The sequence below is a fragment of the Ascidiella aspersa genome, chromosome 3 (assembly GCF_963924565.1).
Source record: "Ascidiella aspersa chromosome 3, kaAscAspe10.2, whole genome shotgun sequence".
In the NCBI taxonomy this organism is placed as follows: Eukaryota; Metazoa; Chordata; class Ascidiacea; order Phlebobranchia; family Ascidiidae; genus Ascidiella; species Ascidiella aspersa.
The window spans coordinates 21,061,840-21,086,751 of NC_139449.1; the positions used below are offsets into that span (position 1 = coordinate 21,061,840).

A 24,912-nucleotide genomic window follows, 5' to 3' on the forward strand; every position below is an offset into this window, starting at 1 on the left:
AGTCCAAACCAAGGAATGGATAAAAATGAAGTTGTGTTGTCTGACGTGCACCTTGACAAAATACCTAAAAATGAGTATGGCAGTGAACAACATACCCGTTTCAAGTTTATCTGCAATGTTTTTACTCGCTCTTGTGCTAACGTAACGCCACAAAGTGATTTGGATTTAAATAAACCACAACGCGATGAAGATGGTGACTTGATCCTTGTCACAAATGCAACAAGTGACTTAGAGTATGATGTTGTAGTCTTGAGACACAAAATGGCTACCAAATTGACAGAGGTTGGTGCTCAGTTGTGGAGAGGCGCGTTACTGATGTGCGACTTCGTGCAGCACAGTAGAGAACTCTTCCGAAACAAAATCGTATTGGAACTAGGCGCCGGACTGGGTCTGTGTAGCATTGTTGTAAGCCAATACGCAGGTCAAACCTTCTGTTCCGACACTGGTGACAAGATACTTGAGCTTTCACGACAAAACGTCAGCAGGAATGAGCGATTAACCAGAAAGGACTCGACCCTTATCGTTGTTGATCTTGACTGGTTTTCCATCGTCGATTCCGACTCCGCTAAATCATTCCTTGCTCGCAACTTCGAGGACTGTCCTGAAGTAATTCTGGCTTGTGACTGTGTTTACGACAACTCAATTACCGACGCCCTGTTTCGAGCGCTCTATTACTTAATGGTTTCGTCATGGAAGGAAAGCGCACGTAACTCAATCACCGCTTACGTATCGCTCGAGAAGCGCCTTAACTTCACCATGCAAGAACTGGCAGTCACGTGTAAAGAGTATCAGCATTTTAGGCTTTGTCTAGAAGACCTTGAATCCACGCGGCCGGGTTACGTGGTGCGACAAGTCGAGCTGGACGATTTGCCCGAGTACTTTGACTACGAACGAGTTGAACAGCTAGAACTTTGGGAAATAAAATTTTTCGGACCCTAACGTGCTTAGTTTGTGTTGCTAGTTTACGTCTTGAACGATTAGCCTCTCCCACTTAAGTAGCTAAATAACAGTCTTTAGTGTGTCGCGGCTTCTACTATTTTACTATTTCTTGGTTAAACACTATTTAACTATTTCTTGGTTAAACTTAAATTTTCTAAAATGTTAGCGAGGGGCAAGTTGTTAGACAGTCTTTGGAAGGGGTCAATGACTAATGATAGGTTGAAACAAATCGGTTTGACCTTGCTGCAATAAAAAAATGAATGGAAAAACAGATGACACTGTGCAAATCATTTGAGATGTAGTTACAATCGTCTTGAAAATTCGCTAGCATATTTAAGGCCGGTAGATTATGGGCATAAAATTTCAGTTTTTTTTTTAATCTTAAAACACCTGTCGTTATCTAATTCCAATGTACTCACGCGCAAGTATTCAACTGCAATCCAGTTCCAAAGATTTGACTTTCAATTTACAAGCATATTTGACGCTTTAGTCACGTAAACATATTGCTCAAGTAACGTTATTTATAGTCTAACTCTAATCCAACAGAAATTGTGCTTTATAGAGTTTATGAGTCACACATAAAGCATGCCATAGTAGGCTAATAATAGTGTCTAATGTCTATGGGCCAATGAATTTCTTTAAATGTACAAAAACGTATAGCATAAGAAATTAGTTAGCTAAAACTGCGAACAAAATTTGTGTTTACATGGCAAAAGTTAGCAAAACATATAACTTTGTATGGCCTATAGTGCCCCCTCTGGATGCGACCTTGGACCAGCTAGGATGAGGTATAAAAGTAGCACTTTTGCCAATATGTTAATCATGGTCAAGCTTAGGTAGCTCTGGGGTTCTTAAATTCTTCTTAACGTAAACCCCTAAATAAATATTTGGACCCCAGGGGTTCGGCTTTAAATTATTTTAAAATGACCTAAAAAACTTATAGCCTAACAAAGGTGCTGTGAAAATGCGTTTGTTTGTAATTACACTATTTTATTTTGTAAATATCATTCCATTTCTAAAACTTTAGGCTATACTAAAATATTTCAATTGGTATTCATGGACGCCCTAAAACCAGTCCAAGTAGCCTACTCCTAAGGGTTTAAGAACTGTTTTTAATTGTATAGGCAGTGCTGCAAACAAACATTGAAAATGACTTTGGTCCTATAGCTTAGTCATTTGCAAAACAACTCATTCAAAATAATGTCGTCTCTACCAAAAAGCCAGTCAAAATCACTGGCAATAATAAAAGTAGCTTAATTTTAAACTTATGTACCGTAATAGGAAAACTTGTTCTGATCCTTGCAATATTTGGAACATAAAATCAAAAAACAAAATGGAATCACGCAAACACTTTTACATCATTTTGGCACCCCATCCGTTAGAAATTAGTGCATTTCTAAGCAAAAAGGTCTACGACAATTAGGGCATCCAATGGCAGAAAAGTCTAGACTTTTAGACCTTGAGGTCCTGGCAATGCACTTAATTTGGACCTTTAGGTAAACTTCCGGCGTAGATAAATTGAAAATATTCGTTGAACATTCACAAAATATTACAAAAAGTGTGAGATGGCATTAATAACACTTCACCCACCCTAACCCAAACGCTAACCCGAACCCTAACCCCAATAATGTGCGTTAATGTAATAATTATTTGAATGCTGGTGAAAAAGCCCAAACTCGGATGGGCATAGGATATAGTTTCTCGTCAATGGTACCATAGGATTGTTACGTCATAAATTGAGGTATTGGAGCCTAAAGCGTTTATGTAATTATTAATTCAATGCACATTATTTGGGTTAGGGTGCTGGTTAGCGTTTGGGTTTATAGGTAGGTCAAGTATTATTAAACTTAATCTTTTGAAGCATTGTTAAGTCAAATTAGTGCATTGTCCGAGACCTCAAAGTCTAAAAGTCGGACTTTTTGATCCTTTGGAATTCAGTGGTTCTCAACCTTTTTTTCACCGCGTACCACCTCGAGCTTCTATGATCTTGTTGCGTACCAACAAATCAACTTTACTCAAATGTATATAGGATTATTAACAGGGGTGGATTAGACAATTAGTTAGCCCGGAAATCTCAAAACAAATGCGGCCCACTACTAGGGATGTTCAAAGTAGAATCCCAAGGTATTCTAGAATAATAGGTTTCGAATCTAGAATAACGAATCCAGAATAGCAAATCCTAGTATATTTTATTAAATTATTTAACCTCGATTTTCCTTGGGGGGGGGGATTAATCTTAATATACCCTACTTGAAGCAGTTGTGTAAACTGTAATACATGTCCAGGTTGTTGAAAACTTTATATTATGCCAAATGCCAATAAGTACAATGCAAAACTGTCACTGCACAATGAACTATTTAGCAATTCGGTCCTGTTTTTTAAACATTGTTGGGTCTTGGTGCTTCTTTTTTGACTAACATCATCTGTTATGGAGTTAAATAATGTACTGCAAAGAATACAAAGTTACTATTGACATAACGAATACTTGACAATTACACAGTGCATAACTGCATAATCTCGCTGAATATTGGCCTAAAGTTGACCTTAAGTAACCCGATAGTGCATTTTGTGAACGGCCAGCACGTTTTACAATGCAATATATTTCTTTTCCAACTTAACGCATTGAGGGAAATTGCGAACTCTGCTCCTGCCATTACACTTTAGTCGCTCGCCCAATAACGCTTGATTGACACTTAATTATTAGACGAAGGTTATCGCGAGACGCGTAGGCTAATTGGTCGCCCGAAAAAACGCTGACTCTGCACTACACGGCTGCATTTAAAGCAAGCGCGTGTCGCCGCAGCGACATGCCTTCATCGAAACTTGCCACTCGCGTGTGTGCAATTAGGCGCAATCATCGGTAAAACATCAAAAATATATCGGTTCCAATTACCCGAAATAAACGGCAGAATTGGATTCGAATCCCATCTGGATACGAATCCAAGGATTCGATATTCTACTTAGAACATCCCTACCCACTACTCTCAAAAAAGTTTCTATTTTTTAACTTGCAAGATACTGATAGTCAAGTTTTGTGATTCTTTGTTGTTTTGCTATGATGTCAAAAAAAAAATGCTTAACATTTTGGTAAAACTGTAATTTTACTTAAAAACATATACTGCGTACAGCGTACCACCCAAAATGACTTCGCGTACCACTAGTGGTACGCGTACCACAGGTTGAGAACCACTGCTTTGGATGCACTAATTGTCGTAGCACTTTTTGCTTAGAAACGCACTAATTTCTGACGGATCGGGTGATTTTGGCTTCTATTTCCTAATTTTACCAAAATGTAGGCTATTTAGTTTGAATATTCGCTACAGCTATGGTTTTTTGTATGATTGGCGTTGAAAAAATCTGTCCAGTCAAAAACTAGGGGGCGCTAGTATAAAAAAGGTTGGGAAACACTGCAATAGACCTTCTCCAAGTCAGGTCATATTTCCTCGAAAAATTGTCTTTAAAAAATCAAGTTTTAGTTTTTAGGGGGCACGGTGCGGTGGAAAATTCGCTAAATAGAGATAGACAGTGAATATACATGTTTGGCCTATTAAACTCCCAGTAGCACATGTTCTGCCTATTAAACTCACAGTAGCCTACACTAAATGCTGGTTAGGCCCAGGCCTTGTGAAGGCCCTAATGTTCCTGACGGTAACCAACGTTGGATAATCGCCATTCGATTTGTTTATAGCCTATATTTTATTTTTTAGAAATGAAGAATGTAGGAAATATATAAACATTTAAAAAATTTAAAATATAAATTTACGTAAAACCACAACGAGAATATACAATATAAATCTTTTCGTGCATTTATTTCAAAAAATGTAACAATTACGTCATCGTAATTTGACTTAATGTCGCGGTGTATAGATAAAAAGACACAGTAATTTAATCGAGGTTCACCCAAAGTAGAACACAGGTAATTTGTGATTTATTTTAATGTAGCATATCTAAATAAACGCTCACTTGCGGTTGTGAACTGGAAAAGTCGCTAATATATTTAGCCGATTCAAAACGCAGGGAAACAACTGCATTCCACTTTCAGCTTCCAAGACATCCATCACGTTTAACTTCTACTGTATCTTTCGGTTCTGGTTGAAAGCAACCCAACGCTTCAACAGCACCATCGATACGCCCGAATGTTTTTTTACATAGAACTGCGGAAGAAGCAACTGCACGGACAGTGAATTTGCAGAGTGTTTATTTAATAAACCATTCATGATGCTGTGATATGGTCAGGGCTGGATTAACCATTAGGCAAAAATCACTTGCTTATAGGGCACCGAGCACTTCAATGGTGCCTCCGTGTTTAATAACATAACTTGTGTTGGTCGACTCAGGCTAAAATAAATTTTTGCTTGTTTATCCTACTCAAGTATATTTTTAAACCTCCCTATATTTTCGATAGATAGTAGGTCTATATTGTGTGGTTTAGTATGTTATATTTTGAATGACACATATAAAGGCATGATCCTACCCTGGATATGACAGTATCAATAAATTGGTTAAAAACGTTTCGCTTGTATAATGCGATTCTGGAGAATCAGCCGATGCGTTTCCTTTGTAAACTATTGGCGTCTAATAATTCAGGGCAGGAGTGTAGAACCGCTATGGCGTGCCTCGGTCTTCAAAAGTTATATTTAGAAGGTTTCTTGTTAAACCATTTACTCAAAGGCATCGACGTGGTTATTTAAATATGATGCAGCCTTATATAAATCCTATAGTATACGAGACAGTTTGGATGAACATTGCAAACTGTTAAGTAAATTGCAATTCTGCTGTATAACCTTAAGAGCAACTAAAAATATTTGCTTACAAATATCACTTATAAACATTAGCACTTTGCTTCCGCTGCAAACACAACGAAGTCAATTAAATGTTTCAACAACAGCAGGGTAAAACCCTTTGAATCCCGAAACAAAAGTATATTTTTCGACAAATCGTGTCTGACGGTTTTGCTGCAGTCTTGTGTGAGCGCTTCCTGGACAAGCATGTTTTGTAGTTATAAACAAGTAAAACTCATAGTTAAAAACATGAGTAAAAAACCTGCCGCCGATGGTTTTCGATTCTATAAAGATACACCCTATTGTTGTAGTTATAAACCACCGTTTTACAAAAAAATGCCAGGCCCGCTAGAAATACTACATGTCATAAGAATGCGTTTGTTTTGTCATTACAAAAACTTACATGCCCTACCTAATTTTGGCCAAGTACCACCGCTGGGACGCACGTCACACTTTGATTTTTTAACCACTGGTATAAACGAATGTAGAGAAGCCACCCTTTTGTTAGAATCAGAATGGAGTAGGAAAAAGAATTTGGATATAATGTCTCGGAAATCATTGTGCAAGGCAATGTTACTCAGTTATAGCTGCTCGGCCGTCATAACCCTAGGCCACTATAAATAAAAGGTATACCGGTATACTTTAAGTGTAGAAATATCCTAATAGTAGGCCTATGTTTTGTCAAACGTTTTTTTCCGTTAAAACTAGTGCCACAGTAAAATACAAAGTCGTTAACACAGCAAAAAAAAATTTAGTTCCTGCTTTGGTGGTTTTGACCGCTAGAGTTGCGAAAAATGGACTTGCGTACCTCCCAAACCACAATTTTACGCGTTATAGCATTTATTGTTTTAATCAGCTCATTTTAAAGAATTGAAAAAATAGACCGAGCATTATGAGAAGCTTCGTTTATATAGCGTTGGAAAACCTCGATCTGTGATTTTCTTTCGCTGCGTTTTAAAACCGGAATTCGCTTGTTGGAAAAGTTGCCAATCTTATTTTTATGAGCAGGCGTAGTTCTATTGCTTGTCTTATATACAATCACTGTAAAAGCCATGCGAATGTGACGTCAAGTAACCACCTTTTTCAGTTAAATATGTTTATTTAACAAAAGAGTTTTGACTTCATATTTTTTTCATGATCTCCTTATACAAAATGCCCAGATAAGTCGTTCTCAAACTTTTTCACCTTGCGGGCACCTTGTGCATCCTTGAAATATTACGAACTCTATAAATTTTGAAAGCAGACAAGATTGAAGTTTTACCCACAACAATTACTCTAACATTCGGTCATACTATAACTATACTTACTGTACACAAGCTGTCAAAAGATTGATTAATTATAATTTCTATTAATAAAATTCTATATGAAAAATATTCTCCAGACTGATATAACTTATCACAAGTTATCAGCCTATATATAAGAGATGTTTTTTGTGAGGCCCTTCAGCTTACTGACCCCCGGTGGTTCTCGAACTCTAGTTTGAGAACCACTGGCCTACAGATCTTCCACTGGCTGACACATATAAAGTATTGAGGTAAAATTCAATTGGATTTGTTAGGCTTTTAGTTTATATTTTAATATTAGGTTAAACACATTTACCGTGCACTTAATTTGGTTGGGCGGCAAATAATTAATCTATAGGCCTAACTTTGTAGAGAGTCGAACCGTTTGACTTTACCGGTTCAGATTCGGTTCGGGTTCAAGGATTTTTTCGGAATCCGGTTCAGTTCCGGTTTCGGTTCACGAGCAATTTGAAAGTTCCGGCTCGACCATCGTTATTTCAAAACCGGTTCATAGAGTTTCGGTTCAAAAACAATAAAAGTTGCATTAAATCTAAAATAGTGAGTCACTAAACGTAGAGAACAATATTTGAATTGTAAGTCATTTAATATAAGTTTCGTAACGTAATAGACAAACAGCATAAACTAAATATTTGAAAAATGTAAAAGCAAAACTTTATTTAATCAATATTCATATTTTTTTTATTTCGAGGATGACGTAACTTTACTCTGTAAAATACTTTTACAGGTTCGGGTTCGGTTAAGGTTCACATTCTTTTAAATTATTCGGTTCAGTTTCGGTTACGGTTCGGAGAAAATGGACCCAAAACCGGTTCATCCGGTTCGGTTCCAGTGCGACTCCCTGAACTTTGTCACTGTTGTGGTAAACACCGTAAATATTTTTTAACACACATGTTAAATCGTATGGTCCATGCTCACCAGCCACATCGGGGATCATAATGGATTCACCATTATCACTCGGTGGTGCGAAAAGCTTAAGAGGCAGCAATTTTTACGGTAACTAATTAGGCCACTATATGCAAGTAACAAGGTTCACTGTACATGCTCTATAAAGTGTAAACCTGGTGTCCGCTTGTTGTTTACTTTTCTCTGCGGATAACGGCATCAGATTGTTCCACGTTGATTGTCTATTGCCCGCTGAGTTAAATCACCCCGCCAATCTATTAGGAGCGTGATCACTAATCAGTCAAGAACGGTTTTATTTGCTCAGTGCAGAGCAGCGTCCAGGCTTTTAAAGCAAAAGGTAAACAGGTAATGGCCCCGACGATTTATAAGATTAATTGAATTGGGTTAAATGGCCAATATAACCTGGTGTAACAGTTAAAAAATCACGCAACATCTTTGTGGTTGCAGAAAGATTGTGGTTAGAAATAAACTGTTTTAAAGATTAACTGTACCGACATCATTAGAAAAGAGTAAAAGTATGAAATACAGCAGCTATAAGAAAAGTTGGATCAAGTTAATATAGAATTTACGTTTCCCTTTTAATTCGTAGGCCATGTTTTTTGTGTTTAGAATATAAAATGTGAAAGGTCAAATAAAACTATGTGCGAATCAAACTTAATTTGCTAATTTTTGATTTTTTTATGATAGGCATTTCGTAAGGTTCAGAAACGTTAATTCATAATAAAGCTTTTTTCAACCTTTTGTAATAGTGCAATGAAAGGAGATGTTCTTGTTTTCTTTGGATAGTTTTATTGTATACAAATTATGTAAAACAATAAGTTTTGGTGTATATAATCATTTTAAATTACAATTTGTTTAATTTATTTTTGATTTCTTCCTAGGTTTTTAATAAGTTTTTTATTTGTGTTTACAATTTTACTTAAAAAAATTATATGTCTTACTGTGACGAAACTACGCTATTGATTGATCGACGTGCATCAAGCACGAGTTACACCGATGCAGCAGACAAGCAAAATATAAGGTTGCAATTTCCCCTTTGGCTTACATATTTGCGTAAGAATACAACGAAATAAATTTCCTATAGTTTGTGCCTTAAAGCAGATATCACCGGTAAAAGTAGTTAATCTGGCGAACGCTTGAATTTCGTTTGTGTATAAAAATGTCAGGAAGAACGTGCTTCGCCAAATATCATTCGGTAAATAATAACAGTGATATAAGTCCAAGTTCGTAAAACTTTATTTATTGTTTAAGCAGGACGAAAGATGACATCGCCATTGTGGAGTTGGCAACAGAGCAAACTTCAGCAAACCCTCCAAAATTGCAGAGCAGCCTTGTCACTATGCAAGTTTGATGCGTAAACTTACCTTCGCTAATTTAAGATGACAGATTTGACCATTGTGTTTTTGTTCATTTTGTACGGATATGTTTTCTCTAAAAACAAAACAGTATTTAAGTTATGACGCTAATTTGTTTTACCTTGATGGATTTGTTCAGATTTGTTTTATAAAATATTTTCACAGAAGTTTGAATATGAGAATCAATGTGTACCTGACCTTTATTTTTCTTAAAGAGCGACCCAGGGTAGCTACGTTGCTTTACAAAAAGATTAATGTTTTTTATTAATCGCCAGATTTTCGTTTTGGAACATGCTGATGGGAACTTCACTTCTTTCCATGCCCTGGGCGTTCAAGGAGGCTGGGCTCGCACAGGGTATCGCTGTTCAAATCATCATGTGCACCATTGCTGTCTACACCGCTTACCTTTTGCTGAGCGCATCCCAAAAAATGGGTAAGCAGGGATCACCCACCATTTTAATATTTTTTGGCCAGACTACGGAATCGCTTTAGATTAGGGGTCGGCAATTTTTTTTAGTTGCTGGCCATAATCAAACTCACACAGGTCTCGGCGGGCCGTAACAAATTTGAACTAACAAATTTATTGCTAAGACGTGTATTTTTTTTTTAAAGATTTTATTATAAAAATTGTTGAAACGATTAGGACCTAGGATTTTTAGCAATTGGAAATTGGTCCAATTACATCTAAGAAGAAGGCGGTAACACGTTCTCGCGAAGCGCAATAAGATCATGCTTGTTTTGTATAAAGTTTGAGTCAACACTCTGCCGCCATCCATCACCACAATGAAATGTGTGATAAAATCACTTTGGGGAATAACGATAAATGTCATTGTTATTCTAGTTTGTGGTGTAATTTGAAGAGGCCTGTAAAACTCTCGATGTTATGTTCATGTTCGTACTTAAAATACACGATGGATTTCGTGTGAGGTATTTAGATATACTAAGCTATGTTGACCAGAAACTCCCTTTGCTTATAGTTCCATGGTATATACGGCGCCTTTAGGCTGAAATGTTTCCCCACAAAACGTAAATATGTTATCTAGATAAATTAACAAGATTTAAAAAATATATATTTACGGCCTAGTGCAAGTTTGCAACAGAGGTGTTGACTCTTTTGATTTACATTGGCGGCCCCAGCCTAGGTTGTCGACACCTGCTTTAGATGTAAAGCTCGGTTTACTCTGCTGTTGGACAGAATTGATTCTAGGGATGTACGATACTATTGGATCAGATCCGATACCCGATGCCAAACAACAGTATCGATATCGTACGACACAATAAGGTGGAATCTATGCCGATTTAACCCCAGTTTGATTTTTGCTTACAGCCATGTTTTGCTATCCAACATATAGAATTTACTACATTTGATATATTCTGTAGTAAATACCGGTACTGTATTAAATTTGAAGACAAACAGCCTTCCTAACGCAAAATAAATTTTCAGCCTAATACCCTGATATTTATTAACATTACCCTTTTCAATTTGACAAATATTGCTTGTACCGTATGGCAATTTGAATAACGGCATTTGTTATCGTATCGAATCGCGGTACTTTTTGCCTTGAATATCATGTATCGATATTGCAATAAAATGTTAAGTTTCGGAAATCCCTAATCGATACAAAGATTTTAATACCAGGCCATTTTAGTTAAAACTATATCTCCATCGTTTGATAACAAAAATTCATATTAATTGATTTTGTTGGCGCCGATTTTTTAGCTGATCCAGTTTCAAAGCAAATGCCCGAACTTCTGGATATTTGTCGCGTTCTGATTGGACCGTGGGCAGGTTGGATGGCGATTGCAGGTTCGATCGTGATCTTGGGAGGTGCGTTGATCGTATACTGGATACTGATGGCACAACTTCTATATGATTCTGTGTGCTCTATTTACTGTGAGTATAGCCTATATCCGAAATGTTAGGTTGATTTATCGTGAAGGTTAAATACGATATGCCCGTGAATCATTTTAGTTATTCGTTAAATCAACGTTTTATCACACCTATGCTTCGGAAAATCCATGAGAGATGGTCTTTCTCGCAGTTTCTTTCTCTTTTTTCGGATTTAACGTAGTTGTTTGTTTTCATTGGCAAATAGTTTACTTGGAAGTAAGCGTTTATTTTTTGCTTAAACCAGAAGTTGTACATTTCTGCACAAATCCAAAATTAGCATAGGCCTACACCCAGAAAAAAAATATTTTTAAATTATCGTTGAATTTTGTGTAGTTAAACATTGCTCAAAAGTTTTGTATGCTTTATGTTTTAGATTTCGTTGTACAGTCCCACGACGGAGAGGGTAACTTCATTCACAACCAAACCACCGTGCAATGCGCCTTAAACTCAAGTAGGTGTCGTTACTATAAAAGCGGATAGATTATTGTTACATAATACAAAGCGGATTTCTATAAAATTTCAGTATTGCTGGTATTTCGAGTTTTTTACGGTATTAGATATTGTAACAAACATAGTCGCAAAAATAGTTCAAGAGTCAACTAATATGCTTCATAATCTGCCAATGACAAACCAACGAATGACAAAAAAAGACATTGTTGGCACAATGCATCTATAGATATTAACTATGTGTACAGTTTGGGTCCAAACTTAGACACGGCACATTTCCTTTGTAATAAAAGTGATTAATCTACTTAGTCTAAAGAGACAAATTTCAGTTTTAAACTTCTGACCTGTGTGAAAAAGCCAATATTTTATAAATTAAAAATGTTAACAAACTTTCTTTTTTTGAAATCTCCCTCCAGCAAACTTGAACTCAACTGGTATTCTTACTCTCCCGGGTTGGTCAAAAGATGTCACTGTTCCTTTGTTTCTTATTCCTGTCTTCCTACCCATAATGCAATTCAAACAAATGACTATTTTCTCGAAACTTGGAGCATTCGGAACAATGACCGTTGTCTTTCTTTTGGCCGTGGTCTTTGCGAAGGCCTGGACGTGGGGTTGGAATGTGGACTTCGTAACCCACAACAGTATACACTTTGTGCCAGGTAAGTCTTTTGAAGTTCATTACAATTGTCGATGATAACAAATAAAATTTTTAATGACAGACTTGATAAATCAAAGATTTTAGGTTTATTATTGATATAGTAGTTCGATTGTTTTATATGAATCAACCATATTCATTTTTCATGTAAATTAGAAGACAATGCATTTAACGCTTGTTTTGTGAAAAAAAAACAAGACGCAAAGCAAAAGGTCATCTTGTCAAGTGTCCGGATGTTTACTTAGGGTGTCGGTTATTTACGAGTTAAATGCTAAAATAACCGAACCAACGTTAATTTTTACCTGCTAGTGATTTTTACGCTGGTTAATGATTCGCAAATCAAGTAAGATCAGTGATGAAAGTAAGCCGGAAAGTCGTTCCGGGAAGAGATAATTTTCGTGGGTACGCCCCACCGGTAAAAAAATTGTTTTTTATCAGACAATTTTATTTTTTACCAGGATATCCCTTCATCTGCTTAAATAAATTAAAATTAAGATTCAGTTGCATATTTGCGAACTACATCGAAAAAATATCCCAGATTGCCTTAGATCAGTGCTTTTCAACCTTTACAATTTCCATCCGCACTTTTATGTTTCGGAAAATTTCCATCCGCACGAAACACGCTCAGTAAGTTTGCAACCTTCAGTTTTATTTGTGAAATAACAATGAAAGGGTTTGTGTATTAAAACCGTGGGACTAAGCCTTGACCGATATAAGATAGATAGCTTAATCTGCAATGAACCTCTATACGAGACTATATTACTGTAAATGTAACGCATAAGTGGACGCACCAGCTTATTTGATTACTGTATTACACATAATAAAAAATAATACCATGCACCATTTTCATCCGCACGACGTTTGTCATCCGCATTACAATGTTTTTCATCCGCACAAGTGCGCACCATCCTACGGGTTGAAAAGCACTGCCTTAGATTACTTGTTTTAGACTTCTGTTATGACGTAACCATGCGAAGTCATTTCTGAAAATTTTCATGCATTGTTTACCGATTCGCTTAAAAAATTATTCTACTTTCATTTCTGTGTAAGATGTAGCTACGGCAAATGAAACCAAATATTTTAATTGCAGAGTCGCTCTCCAGTTTTCCAGCGCTCTCCGGTGTGCTGGGCATGGGATACTTCATACATAATTCTATCACAACCATGTTTAGAAACAATCGCAATCCTGAAAATAACGTATGTATTTGGTATATGGCATAAATTAAATTATAAGCCATGTGTGTGGCCCTTTATGGATTTAAAATTAATCAAACTTCGTGCGAATGTTTTAATAATTATTAAAGAAAAATATGAACAAAAGCATTAAGTTTTTACAAAAGATTAGGCCTACTCCAAACTTTTTTTTTCTAAACATATATAGTTAATTCCAAAAATTAGCCTTCTTCTTGATATTGATTGGTCTTTTAGAATATGGCCAACGGTTTAACGCAATTGAAATTCTTTCTTCAAAAACAGATGTCTTCCGACTTAAACTGCACTTAATGTATTTTTTTGGTAAATGTTTACATTCTTTGGATTTTTCTAATTATTTCGAAAGGATATCTGTAAAATCCGGTATGAAATGTTGCACACATAATATGTTACATGACGCTTGTGCAGCGGTACAATTGCTGGGTCAATGCTCCTACTATAGCTTAAACGCTTTGATAATAGAATTTATTAGGTCCAATGCAACTATAACGAGCAATGTGTGAATGTTTGATTTAGGCTACCCACTTTAGACAATATAAACTAAATTAAACGGGACTTGTCTCGCTTAACTCAAATGCCTGACTGAATGTTTTTTTACTTTATGTTAGTTTCACATAAGTTCCACGAAACAAAGTTTCACGTTTGTTTCAGTTTAGTTGTTTTATGACGTCATTTTGTTATGTTAACTTGTGACGTCATCATGCAAACATTTATGCCAAAAAGCTTAGGAGTTGTTACTCATATTTAACTGAGATTACTAATAATTATTCTTCTTCCTTCTACCTTTCCTTCAATAATATAGTAATTAATATTTCTGATATTACAATCTGTTGTTGTTTTTTAGGTGCGCGATCTCACTATTGGCTATATCCTTGTTTTCTTCACTTACGTTTTAGTTGGCCTCGGCATATACTTGTCATTTCCCGAAAACAAGAGCTGTATTCATCAGGTAAAATTTTGTAAAGTCTTTCGTTTTTTGTTTTATTTTGACATCAATTTAACGTATAATAAGCACAATGTCATATCGCGTTTTTGCCTTCCTTTACCTCGACCATCAACATTATTTTTGTTGTTAAATGGTATTTCTTTTAATTTAAATCTTCGTGTCCACTAAAAACGTCAACCAAGTAGACAAATATATTCAACAAAGATAAAAACATTTACACTTTCTTAAGTTAAATGCGTTACGCGTAAATACGAACTTGTGACTTGTCAATTTTTTTTGGTTTTATAGCGTGTTGTCTGTAAACTTATACTGGAGTGTCGCGACAGACATGGATATGTCGAGCCTTGCTTTGGAGCTTGGTAGCTTTTTTGGTTTTAAATGAACTCTCAATGCAGAATTTTCTCGAGAACTTTGCAAGCGGCGACTGGATGTCATTGGCAACGCAGCTCGCCATATTTCTGCGCATGTTCACTGTATATCCAATCGTTTCATACATACTTCGAGTTCAGATCTTCATAGCATTTTTTGGCAAAGATTATCCTGGGTTTGTTCAATTCAATATATAGTTTTTAGCAAACAACCGCCATAGAATGTATACACAATAACACATATACCGAAGTACGCGGTATACTTAGTTTAAAACATCATTGTTTATTATTACTTATAACGTTGCGATTGGGCCTTCAAATTCCTTTAATTCTTATTTATTGGATTTGCAGGAAATTGGAGGTTTTTCTGCTTAACGTGATGATCGTCTCGGCATGTGTTCTGTGCGCGATATTTTATCCAAAAGTAGGCGATATTATAAGGTGAGAACAGTAAAAAACACGCCTGATATTGAAAATAAACAGTCGGCTACCAGGTTTATTGATAAGATCTTATACGAAAGCAAAATCCATTTTGAAGTGTGATGTAATACGTAGGTTCTCATTACCAATCCATTAAGTTACGTTATGTATTTATCTATATTCAGCAGGGTTTAAAACTATTTTATGAATACGAAATATATCTCATGTTTTACCAGGTTATTTTTTGCAAATGTTGTTGTTATGTAAGAACATTGACCGCTAAAGGCGTAGACATATCGCGTATAAACTTTCCATGGTCTATGCCAGTGGATCTCAACCTTTCCTCTTTCGTGGCCCATTTTCGTTGCACAAAAATTATGTGGCCCAATAAATGTCTATGAAAAAAACAACTATGAAATAGGTTTAGTACAAAAAACAGCAGAACATGTTTTAAAACAGATTATTTCTTTAACTGTGCATTAGTAAAATACTATAGCTGCTGAACAATATATTTACCTTCCTTCCAAATTCCTTCCCAAGCCATTATTTTTGTTAAATTAAGTGTAGTGACACAAATAAAACTTAATTCTTCATAAAATCTAGCTTTGTAAATTGATCTGTGGCCCACCCAAAATGTTCCCATGGCCCACTAGTGAGCCATGGCCCACTGGTAGAGAACCGCTGTTCTTGCAATCTTTCTAGGCGCTTATGGGTCGCGACACAAAATTCGGTGGCCTTTTGACTTAGGATTAGTTTTATATGAATGGATTTACTGACATTGGTTCTGAGCAAGATTTCATCCATAATTTGAGAAAGTTGCGTAAGCATTGGGTCTCCATACCTTATCTGTTATACTTACGCTTAGATACGGGTCAAATGGCTACCCTTTTTAGCTTATGTTTTCATGTATGAAGCTCGTTGTATCTTATAACTTGATTACAGGTACGCTGGGGCGTTCTGCGGCATGCTGATTATGTTCTTTCTTCCCTGTGCAATTCACATGATCCTCAAAGGACGGGATGCCCCGATAAGCGTCGCTTCCGCGGCCATTCACTTGTTCCTGGTGTTGTTGGGAATATTCAATTTTTTGGGGCAGTTTTTTGTTCCCGGCTAAAGACATTTGTTTTTGTTTTATCCGGTTTTATTAACGACTGTTTTAGGCGCGTTGATTTCGCCCATGTGTTATTGGATATTGAATCGTCCTATTAAACATTGAAAATGTACTGCTCGTTATTTATCGTTTATGTTGATTTGGATTAACTAATAGGAAATTGCCTCATATCCTCATAACCTAGGTCGCGTATAAAGAGTTGCTTCAACTCAGTAACTTGCATGATTAACCCAATTGAAATATTTTAGAACATTGCTGAATAAATGTTTCGGTATACTATTTTGGTGTGATTGGTGAAACTGAATTTTTTTCTTTATAATATCAGCGTGACTTGTTTGGTAACTAAAATCTTACACCAGTCTTAGCAGCTACTGTAGTTGGCTATGGCTATACCAGGGGTGTCCAACATGAGGCACGCGTGCCAAATGTGGCACACGACCTAACAAAAAATGGCACGAAAGCCCCCCAAAATTACAGCCAATTGTCAAAAAAGCCAAATTTGTTATACAGCCAATGAGCCAATTGTCATTGCTTATTCGCAATACAAAACAATCCCAGCTTACGACCACAAACAATTACTTCCGATATTTTAACATAATACTGTTTTTACTTTTTGTATAAAAGCGCTTTTAATATTAAAAAAAAATAGTAGGCCTACTAGACAGTGGCACGGAAAGAAGTTATAAGATAAAAATTGGTTTTTCACAGTTGAGAAAATTTGTTACTTCAAAGACTGCATTGTTCGGTTTAACGTACATGTGTGAACATTTTTTTCTAAACTGGGGTTCACGATATCTCCTCATCTCAGAACTAACTAAAGTCACCTGGAGAATAGACCTCCGGTTGCCAGCACTTAAATTCAAGTGAACCTGGATAGGGATGTTTGTGGTTGGGAAAGCAAGCCATTCAAAACTCTCGTTAAAGTGATTTTAAAGCTTTTTCGTTGAATCTTAACAAACTAAAAACGAAACTGTTTTCTTTTAGTGGTAGTCACTAAAACGGGTAGTCGACGAGATATATGCAAGTGGCGCGTGGTCTAATCCGAATTCACATATTTGGCCCGGCTGTATAAAAGGTTGCACACCCCTGATCTAAACGTTTATAAAACCACTTATGATGCAATAATCCAGGTTACAGATTTGAAGCAACATGAAAAGCTTATGATGCAATAATTCAGTTATAATTGAATTGAAAATATTTGAAAAATAAAATAGAAAAAGTTCGTTTGCGCAGGATTAAATCACCATAGAGCGACATGGGTCGCGACCCATACTTTGAGAACCACTGGTATAATGCGTTAGGTCAAGGACATTATTCGCAAATGGGCGCTGGAACTATCACTAAATGGGGCATGGGTGACAAAAGCATTGTTTCTTTCACATGTTTGGTTCATAATAATATTGTTTGCTCACCTATTTCCAATTGTTTGTATTGTTAGAATAGGATTTAAAATATAGGTTATGCACAGCCTGTAACAATAGAATATAGCATGTTTGTGATTAAACAAAGCTAATTTTCTGAAGAAGCTCGCTGTCTCAGTCAGCTTCGGAACCGCAGGTTGGCGACTATTTCATAGAGGTAGCCAACCTGCGTCTCACGAGCCGCATGCTGCTCCTAATCAAGTTTTATGCGATAAAATTCATGTTGCATCCTAAGGATTAAACCATATAAACGCAATGTTTTTCGCGCTTTACCCCAACGCAAATAGTCAACTGGAATATTAGTGTCAATATACTTTCAAGAATATTGCCTAATGGCGTGGCATTCAAATATAATGTTTTTTACTTATAAAGCGTAAAAACACCTGCATAAAATTATTTCACCGAAACGCCGTTCGGTCTGGCTTACTTTCACCACTAATCTATATACGGGTACATTTGTATAATAAAACAGGTTATTATTTTGTTTAGCCTGGCCTATGTGTGAGGTATGTTGTCTAGTTATAGAATATATAAGGCGAATTGATCCTAAGTGATATTTCGAACTCGGAATATTTTTACTATTCCTAACTGTGCCCATATAATACGGCTCGCTATTGGGTCTACCGTCTACAAACTATTCTTCAGGTATAAGTTTTTTCCCTTATGTCTCCTGAGGTTTGAGGTATCTTTTTAATTTTTTACAAGGCAAAGCGCATCGTGTAGGCCTACTGATGTACAGGATAAAGGTATGATTTTTTTTCAAATGGTATTTTCTTATGTTGCTAGAAAATTTTGTAGCACCCGGCGAATTTTTTTTTCAATTTTTATTGACTAAACGGTTTTTAATTTTTATTGACTAAAGTATAACTTCGCTGTTCTCAGCAATATGGAATCGCAAGATTTTACAAAGTGTGCTACGTTTCATTATCGTCCACATTTACCCACCCCTACTGGTCATTAAATAATGCAGTTAACGCACGCTGCACAAAAGATACTCCGTAGGCCTATTACAGAAACATAAAGACAATAAATTATAATGGGAGACATTTATGGACGACCGGCTGTTCATTATATTGTCCGATTTGATTAATGGATTACCTTGTTCTATTATTTGGCACTATCAGTCTATGAAAGATTAATCAGTAGCGGGAATTGTTGTATGCGCGCGATTTCATTGTGTTTTGTTACTTTTGTTAAAGTGACGAGAAAGGCCACGGCTTTTCGTGATGGACATCTTAATGCATTTTCTTTTATGTAAATTCGTTACATCTAGCGCTAATGCGAAATGTGGATTTAAATTTAAACAATGTGCATTAACATTTGGCTAAGTCAGTTGTCAGTACAAAAGGAATGAAAGTTGTTTGTGAGTGGGTCTGTAAAGCCATATATATATATATATGGGTGTCTACAGCTTGTATTTAATCGCAAAGCTATATATGAACAAATATCGGCTGTTTTATTTTAACTTTTACTGGTCGTATTTAAGTATAGGTTGTAGTCAAAAACCTATATACTGTCCCTAAAAGGGTTAATTTCTCATTAAAATATTTCGCGACAGGGTTTAAACATTTACGTTAGTTTTGTCGAGAAGTTTTTTGGAGACGCAACATTTTATTGATTTTCTGTGCCGGTATTGAACGTAAATATTTTACTAAATATTTATTATTTTGAACGTAATATTTGCTGATTTTCATTTGACAGTGGGTTACCGAAAATACAATATTTTGTTAGTTTAGGATTTGCGATATTTAGCGATATTTTATAAATTTAGGTCAGCACAGTCGAATAATTGAACGAGTTTTTCCTAAGATATACACTGCCACACGTAAGAACCAGCATATTAATGAAAAAAAAAAGGCCGGATCGCTACACTTAAGCCTTTTTTGTTTTTGTAAAAGTGAAAAACATCGAATTTAATCGTTCAATCTTTTAACGCAATGAGGCCAGACATTGTCCATGACGCGACCCTATCTTCGGTCTCAGTTACTTTAAAATTACAAAGTGTTTAACGTGTTGTTTTTCATATATGCATAGTACTATTCACCACTCTCTATACCCGATACTTACCCTGGACACAGACACAGTGCAAAACTATTTCTGTCAAAACTATATCAAAGTAGTTGATTGCTTTTCCAAGATGTAATTGCTTTGAACCAAAAATTACCTCTAAACTGCAATACTTTTCATACTACATGAAATTACTGCAAATATTTTTGTTTTATGCCTCTTTCTGTTTTACTTGTCCTCGTGTTATTTGTGTGTTTTTTAATTAATTGACCCATTGGGTTTTGGAAGCCAGTGCACCACTAGTTTATTTTACGTTTGGCACACAACGTAAACGTTAATGGGCATTTTGTTTACTCCTTGTGAAGGTTTATGTCATGTTTATCGGTAGGATAAATTAGAAAATAATAGTTTACGTATATATGTTATCCTTGAACAACCAATAAGTTCAAGTTTTTCTACTTTTAGTCAAATCAGTTTCAAACGACAACTTCACCGTAGCGCATGCTTTAAAAAAACAAGCGTCTTTGCAAAACGTTTATTGCCTCTCACTTCGTCAATATCTTAAAACTACCCATCGCATTAATATTTTATCTGCTTCGTTTGGTAGCGGAAGCGTTTCTTTACGTTACGATATGTTTTTCCCCTTACACGTCCTCTATTTGTAAAAGGTATACAGTAATCCAATTTCAGACGCTTATTGCTTTGGATGTGTTAAAACCATACCGCATAGGTGCTTGCTTCATCACAAAACTAATTTTCGGTTTGTTTCTAATTTCGCCATGCGGGAATGCATTGTGCAGAATGGGAATTGGGAATATGGTCGTTCACGGACGTTTGATGTACGCGCCATAAATAAGTTATATTTTTAATAATACATAAGTCGTAAACTGTTTAACATCTCCGGTAATGCTTTAAACAAAAATAAGGATGACAAAATCGTGACTTTCGCCGCTTATTTATTTAGTGAAAACCAATTTACTGTATTTGGTTTTGTGTATTGGTTTTCGATAAATTTTACAAAGTGTTAATTATAGTTGTTAGCTTTTGGTTATGTTTTTAAATCATACAAGTGAGAGTTTGTGTAAAAAATGTTAGTGAGACAAAGTTAATTCATATATAGGTTGGTGCGCAATTTACACATATTCCGTTTTTGTTGCAATCGTTTTGTATCATGGATATAATTGATAACAGTTATCTGTTCTTAAAATAAATAATTGCACGCCACCACGGGTTATATAACATTTACAAACCTTTTAAATTATTTGCTGGTCTGAATAATTTACGTGTCAAAGCGAAAGTTTTAAATATGGCTCAAAGCGAAAGGCCACAAATTATTTGAGAATTGAAGGACGGATTGACTTTCATCCCTTCTGTTAAATTTTTAAAATGCGGTTATTGTTTGCGGCCCAATCATACAAGCGTATATAAATTGCACGCGCACAGAGTTATTCAAGTTTGGTTCAACTGCAATTTAATGAGAGCAGATAGCTAATACGCATTTATTTAGTGAACGCTATAGGACAAACTTATTTACACAGGTATTTTAAGACTTTAATTAACGTTGTTGTTTTTGTTCAGTAATTAATGTATAAACTTCAATATTTTACAGTTTTAAACCAACACAACTGAAATGTAGGTCAGTGCTTCCCAACCAGTGCGAAGCAATTCTAAATGTTACAGTTTTATATTAGATCGGGAAAATATTTCATTACCAATAACCATTACGTAACATTTATGCAACAATATCACAAATATGTAGCAATTAGATGTGTTGTGTCGCATTACCTATTTCAGTACGTACGCCAGTAATAAAGATGCAGGTTTTATCTTATTGTAAGTCGCACAATAAAACTTGCATTAAAACTGGATCGCGAACTGAAAAGGGTTATGAAGCCCTGTTGTTGGATATAATGTTAAAGTACGGGAAAATATAATAGATGAAAAGGGTATACTGCCGACATATTTAGTTCTAAACGAAGTTTCTACCCACACATCATGTTTGCCAGAAAGAACTGACAACGTGAACCGCCAAAAGTTAAAAAAAATGTCCCTTGATTGTCTTGGGCCCATCAGCGTATACCTTTTGCAACATTTATTGACCATCAATGGAGGAAAAAGAGATTTTCAATATGTTACATAACTAAATAAAATATAAAAAAACGCCGTTAATAAAGTATTGTTATGACACATTGGCGTTTTTGGTTAAAAAATAAATTTCGACTTAGGGTAATTTAAGTACAAAACCTTTTAAAACTATAAGTATACGGTATGCTTGGGATGAATTCGCACACATACTGAAAAAATTAAAAGAATTGAAGAAAGAGCGATACTCGAACCAGGTTAATAGTGCTCGGGCAAACTTGTAGCATCCTCAGCGCAGGCCAAACGTATCCAAAAAAAATATGAGTTTGTATTCTTATGATTTGTTCCTATTCACGTTGGCGTGTAATACAGTGAGGTAAACGTAATAGAAGTGGCGGTTCCTCCTTAGTTCAACACCTTCTCGGTAAAAGCCATTCGAACGTGATTTACCAATTGTTACGCTATTTACAATAATTAGGCGACAGCGATTACGTTTTTGAATATTCATGAGGCGTCGGTGTTATGGCTATTAGCGCCAACATATTGCGCTTGTACACACTCGCACTTTATCCCACGGCTTTCAAAGACCAAACAAGTTATTCGATGCAATAGTAAGACCGTGGCGCGAAGATTCCACGGCTGTCAATTAATTTTTTTGTGAGTTACTTTCGCTTCGTTCGGTTCGCGTTTATAAGGAATTGCGAAAAGACGGTAGTAAGCATGCGGTTCGTCTCGTGCATAAAGATGTTTTCCTTAAATTTAAGCAGCGCCCGAGAAGGAGCAAAACGGTAAACTACAGGTATACGGTAACAGGCAGCAGATAGAATAGACCAACTATTTACAATAAAGTTGTTTGCTATTTTTTACCGATGTTTTAACAGCAGTTCATTTAGGACGTGATTTAAAAAAATATTATCGTTTGATTAACATCCCGCATAATGCAAGCATCTACGGCTAAGCCATTTGGATAAGCTGGATCGATGCCTTGTTTGGCTATTGTCATTGTATTAATTGTTATTCGCTGATTAAATTCAAATACAACGTTGTAATCTCGAATGTTGTGTGTCACCGTAATTGTCATACGCTAGTGTATATAGACTGTCGCAAAAAGGCTTGCTGTCACTTTTACCCGTATTGGTGTTCAGACTATACGACAGCTTTGGTTTTAAATATGTGTCCTAACACATATGTGTAATTAGAAGCGAAATGACTTAAAAAAAACAGAATTTAAAAGAACTGACGCAGCCAACATTGGTTAAGATTAAATTGCCAACCGTTAAAAATAATATTACGTCGCATTCGGAGAGTCTAAAAGTTGAACGTTAAATAGATTAACAGCCCTGGTTATTTCGTTTTTGAATGCAGTTCCCGTTTAAGTTTGTTCAGTGAGTGTGACTAGATATAATAAAAAATACTATGTCAACGTTAGAATACATATAGGTTTACAAATTACATTTTTATGAATTATATTTAAGAACAGTTAATAGAATATGTTTTCACCAACTAATTTGCAGATCAAGAAAATTGCCGTAGTCTTTATCGAATTAGAAGTTCTCGCACTATGTCAAAGTTAAGTAACTTGGCTTTCCTGTTTCACTGCATTTGCATCTGCCTATGTTCCGTTGACGGCGTACCAATTGGCGGGGGTAACACCAGAGGAAGTTTCGCACAATTCATAAGAAGAGTAATGGAAAGGGACCAGAGGAAAGCTGGAGAACGGGTCATGGTCTTAGCCGGTCAGCCAGGGGACGGACCAAACCGAATGCACGGTTCAATTCCATCGAAAAGAGGGGGTGACGACGACTTCCAAACCACGCCTAAAAGCTGCGAAGCTTCGGAGTGGTTCGCTCTGGTGGCTGGCATACCTGCTTGTGGTAAGAGTTGCCGATCTTCTTCTGTTTTGCACGTTATGCAAAGATCTTCTGAATACTTTTTGACGCAGAATTATCACAACTTTAAGCAATGGCATATTTAAGATTCGTAATGCTCGGTATTGCTTTCACTGTAATTCATATTTATTTGATATTCCCAAGACAAACTTATCTTAGTGAAGAAGGTACCAACGCTATAAATAACATCAACACACGCTGGCCTATTGATTTTGGTTAAAATCGGGTTCTTGCGCTGATATGATTTTTTCTTTCATTTATCTGGGTTTAACTACACCGATAAAAAATAAACCAATGGAACTCAATAAAAATCGTGTAGATGCAACGAAATCCAAATACATAAAGAAGTCAAAATGAGATTGCAGGAATCTGTTTTTTAATTTCCCTATTAGTCGAACCGCTCTGGCACATCGGATATGACCCGACGTTTTGCACTAAAATGAAGAACGGGTGGGTTTATTGCGGATGCGACGACGACAAAACACCAGGAATGGCTGAAGGAATCGATACGTGCGTCGATAGAGGTACTGCAAATTATTCTTTAAATGTTTTGCGCAAATTATACATTTGCACTAACCACAAGATGGCTGAAATTTATTTGAAATATTTTTTCAACATCAATACAAAGATTTTACATTTTGACTTTAGCGGAGTTTCAACATTTGTAAGCAAATTAAACTTAGGCATACAAAAATTTACTGGACGTAATATTTTAAAATATGCCTACCAAATCAGTGTTTTTTGTAAATTATTTTATATTATTGTATTCTTTATTTTCTGCATAGAAAAATCGAGAAAAGGCAGATGCGGTTTGACACCTTGTCCGAGCCAGTACACGTGTTTGGATACCAATCCGGGCGTTCGTTTCGACTGCGTTAAAGGAGATATCGTTGTTCCTTCCTACGTAAGTACAAATTAAAAAAAATGAACAATATATGCCACTTGGCGATCGTGTTTGAGCTAAGCTATTGCTAACATCTGTGGTTATAATGGCTGAATGTCGCTCAAATGGCTTGCAAGTTTTGTTTTTGTATTTTTTACAGTATGGGTTGGAATGACGAGACTCTCGATGAACTCAGTTTCGGGGATATTGTATGTAACGTGTATTTGCTCGTAACGACATGTAAAAAAGTATTCTGTTGTAGTTACTTTGTAAATTCTAAATAAAATTTATTGGTCTG

The 24,912-nt window shown here is 36.0% G+C and overlaps 2 protein-coding genes and 1 pseudogene across 3 annotated transcripts; all 3 read left to right on the top strand.

The window, feature by feature from the left end:
* Positions 1–7: 7 nt before the first annotated feature.
* Positions 8–1,019, top strand: LOC146160751 (methyltransferase-like protein 22). The gene has a single exon (XM_083383451.1). The coding sequence runs from the start codon at positions 16–18 to the stop codon at positions 937–939; it is 924 nt and encodes a 307-aa protein (XP_083239577.1). The 5' UTR covers positions 8–15; the 3' UTR covers positions 940–1,019.
* An 8,067-nt stretch (positions 1,020–9,086) lies between these two features.
* Positions 9,087–16,335, top strand: LOC146160752 (neutral amino acid transporter 9-like). Its single transcript, XM_083385008.1, has 11 exons — positions 9,087–9,100; positions 9,182–9,268; positions 9,558–9,715; positions 11,003–11,176; positions 11,547–11,624; positions 12,037–12,279; positions 13,366–13,472; positions 14,332–14,436; positions 14,829–14,977; positions 15,153–15,242; positions 16,164–16,335. Exons 1-11 carry the CDS (start codon positions 9,087–9,089, stop codon positions 16,333–16,335), a joined length of 1,377 nt encoding a protein of 458 aa, XP_083241134.1.
* A 7,068-nt stretch (positions 16,336–23,403) lies between these two features.
* Positions 23,404–24,659, top strand: LOC146160753 (uncharacterized; annotated as a pseudogene). Its single transcript, XR_014494672.1, has 3 exons — positions 23,404–23,716; positions 24,124–24,255; positions 24,517–24,659. The product of XR_014494672.1 is annotated as an uncharacterized LOC146160753 (transcript).
* The last annotated feature ends 253 nt before the right edge of the window (positions 24,660–24,912 follow it).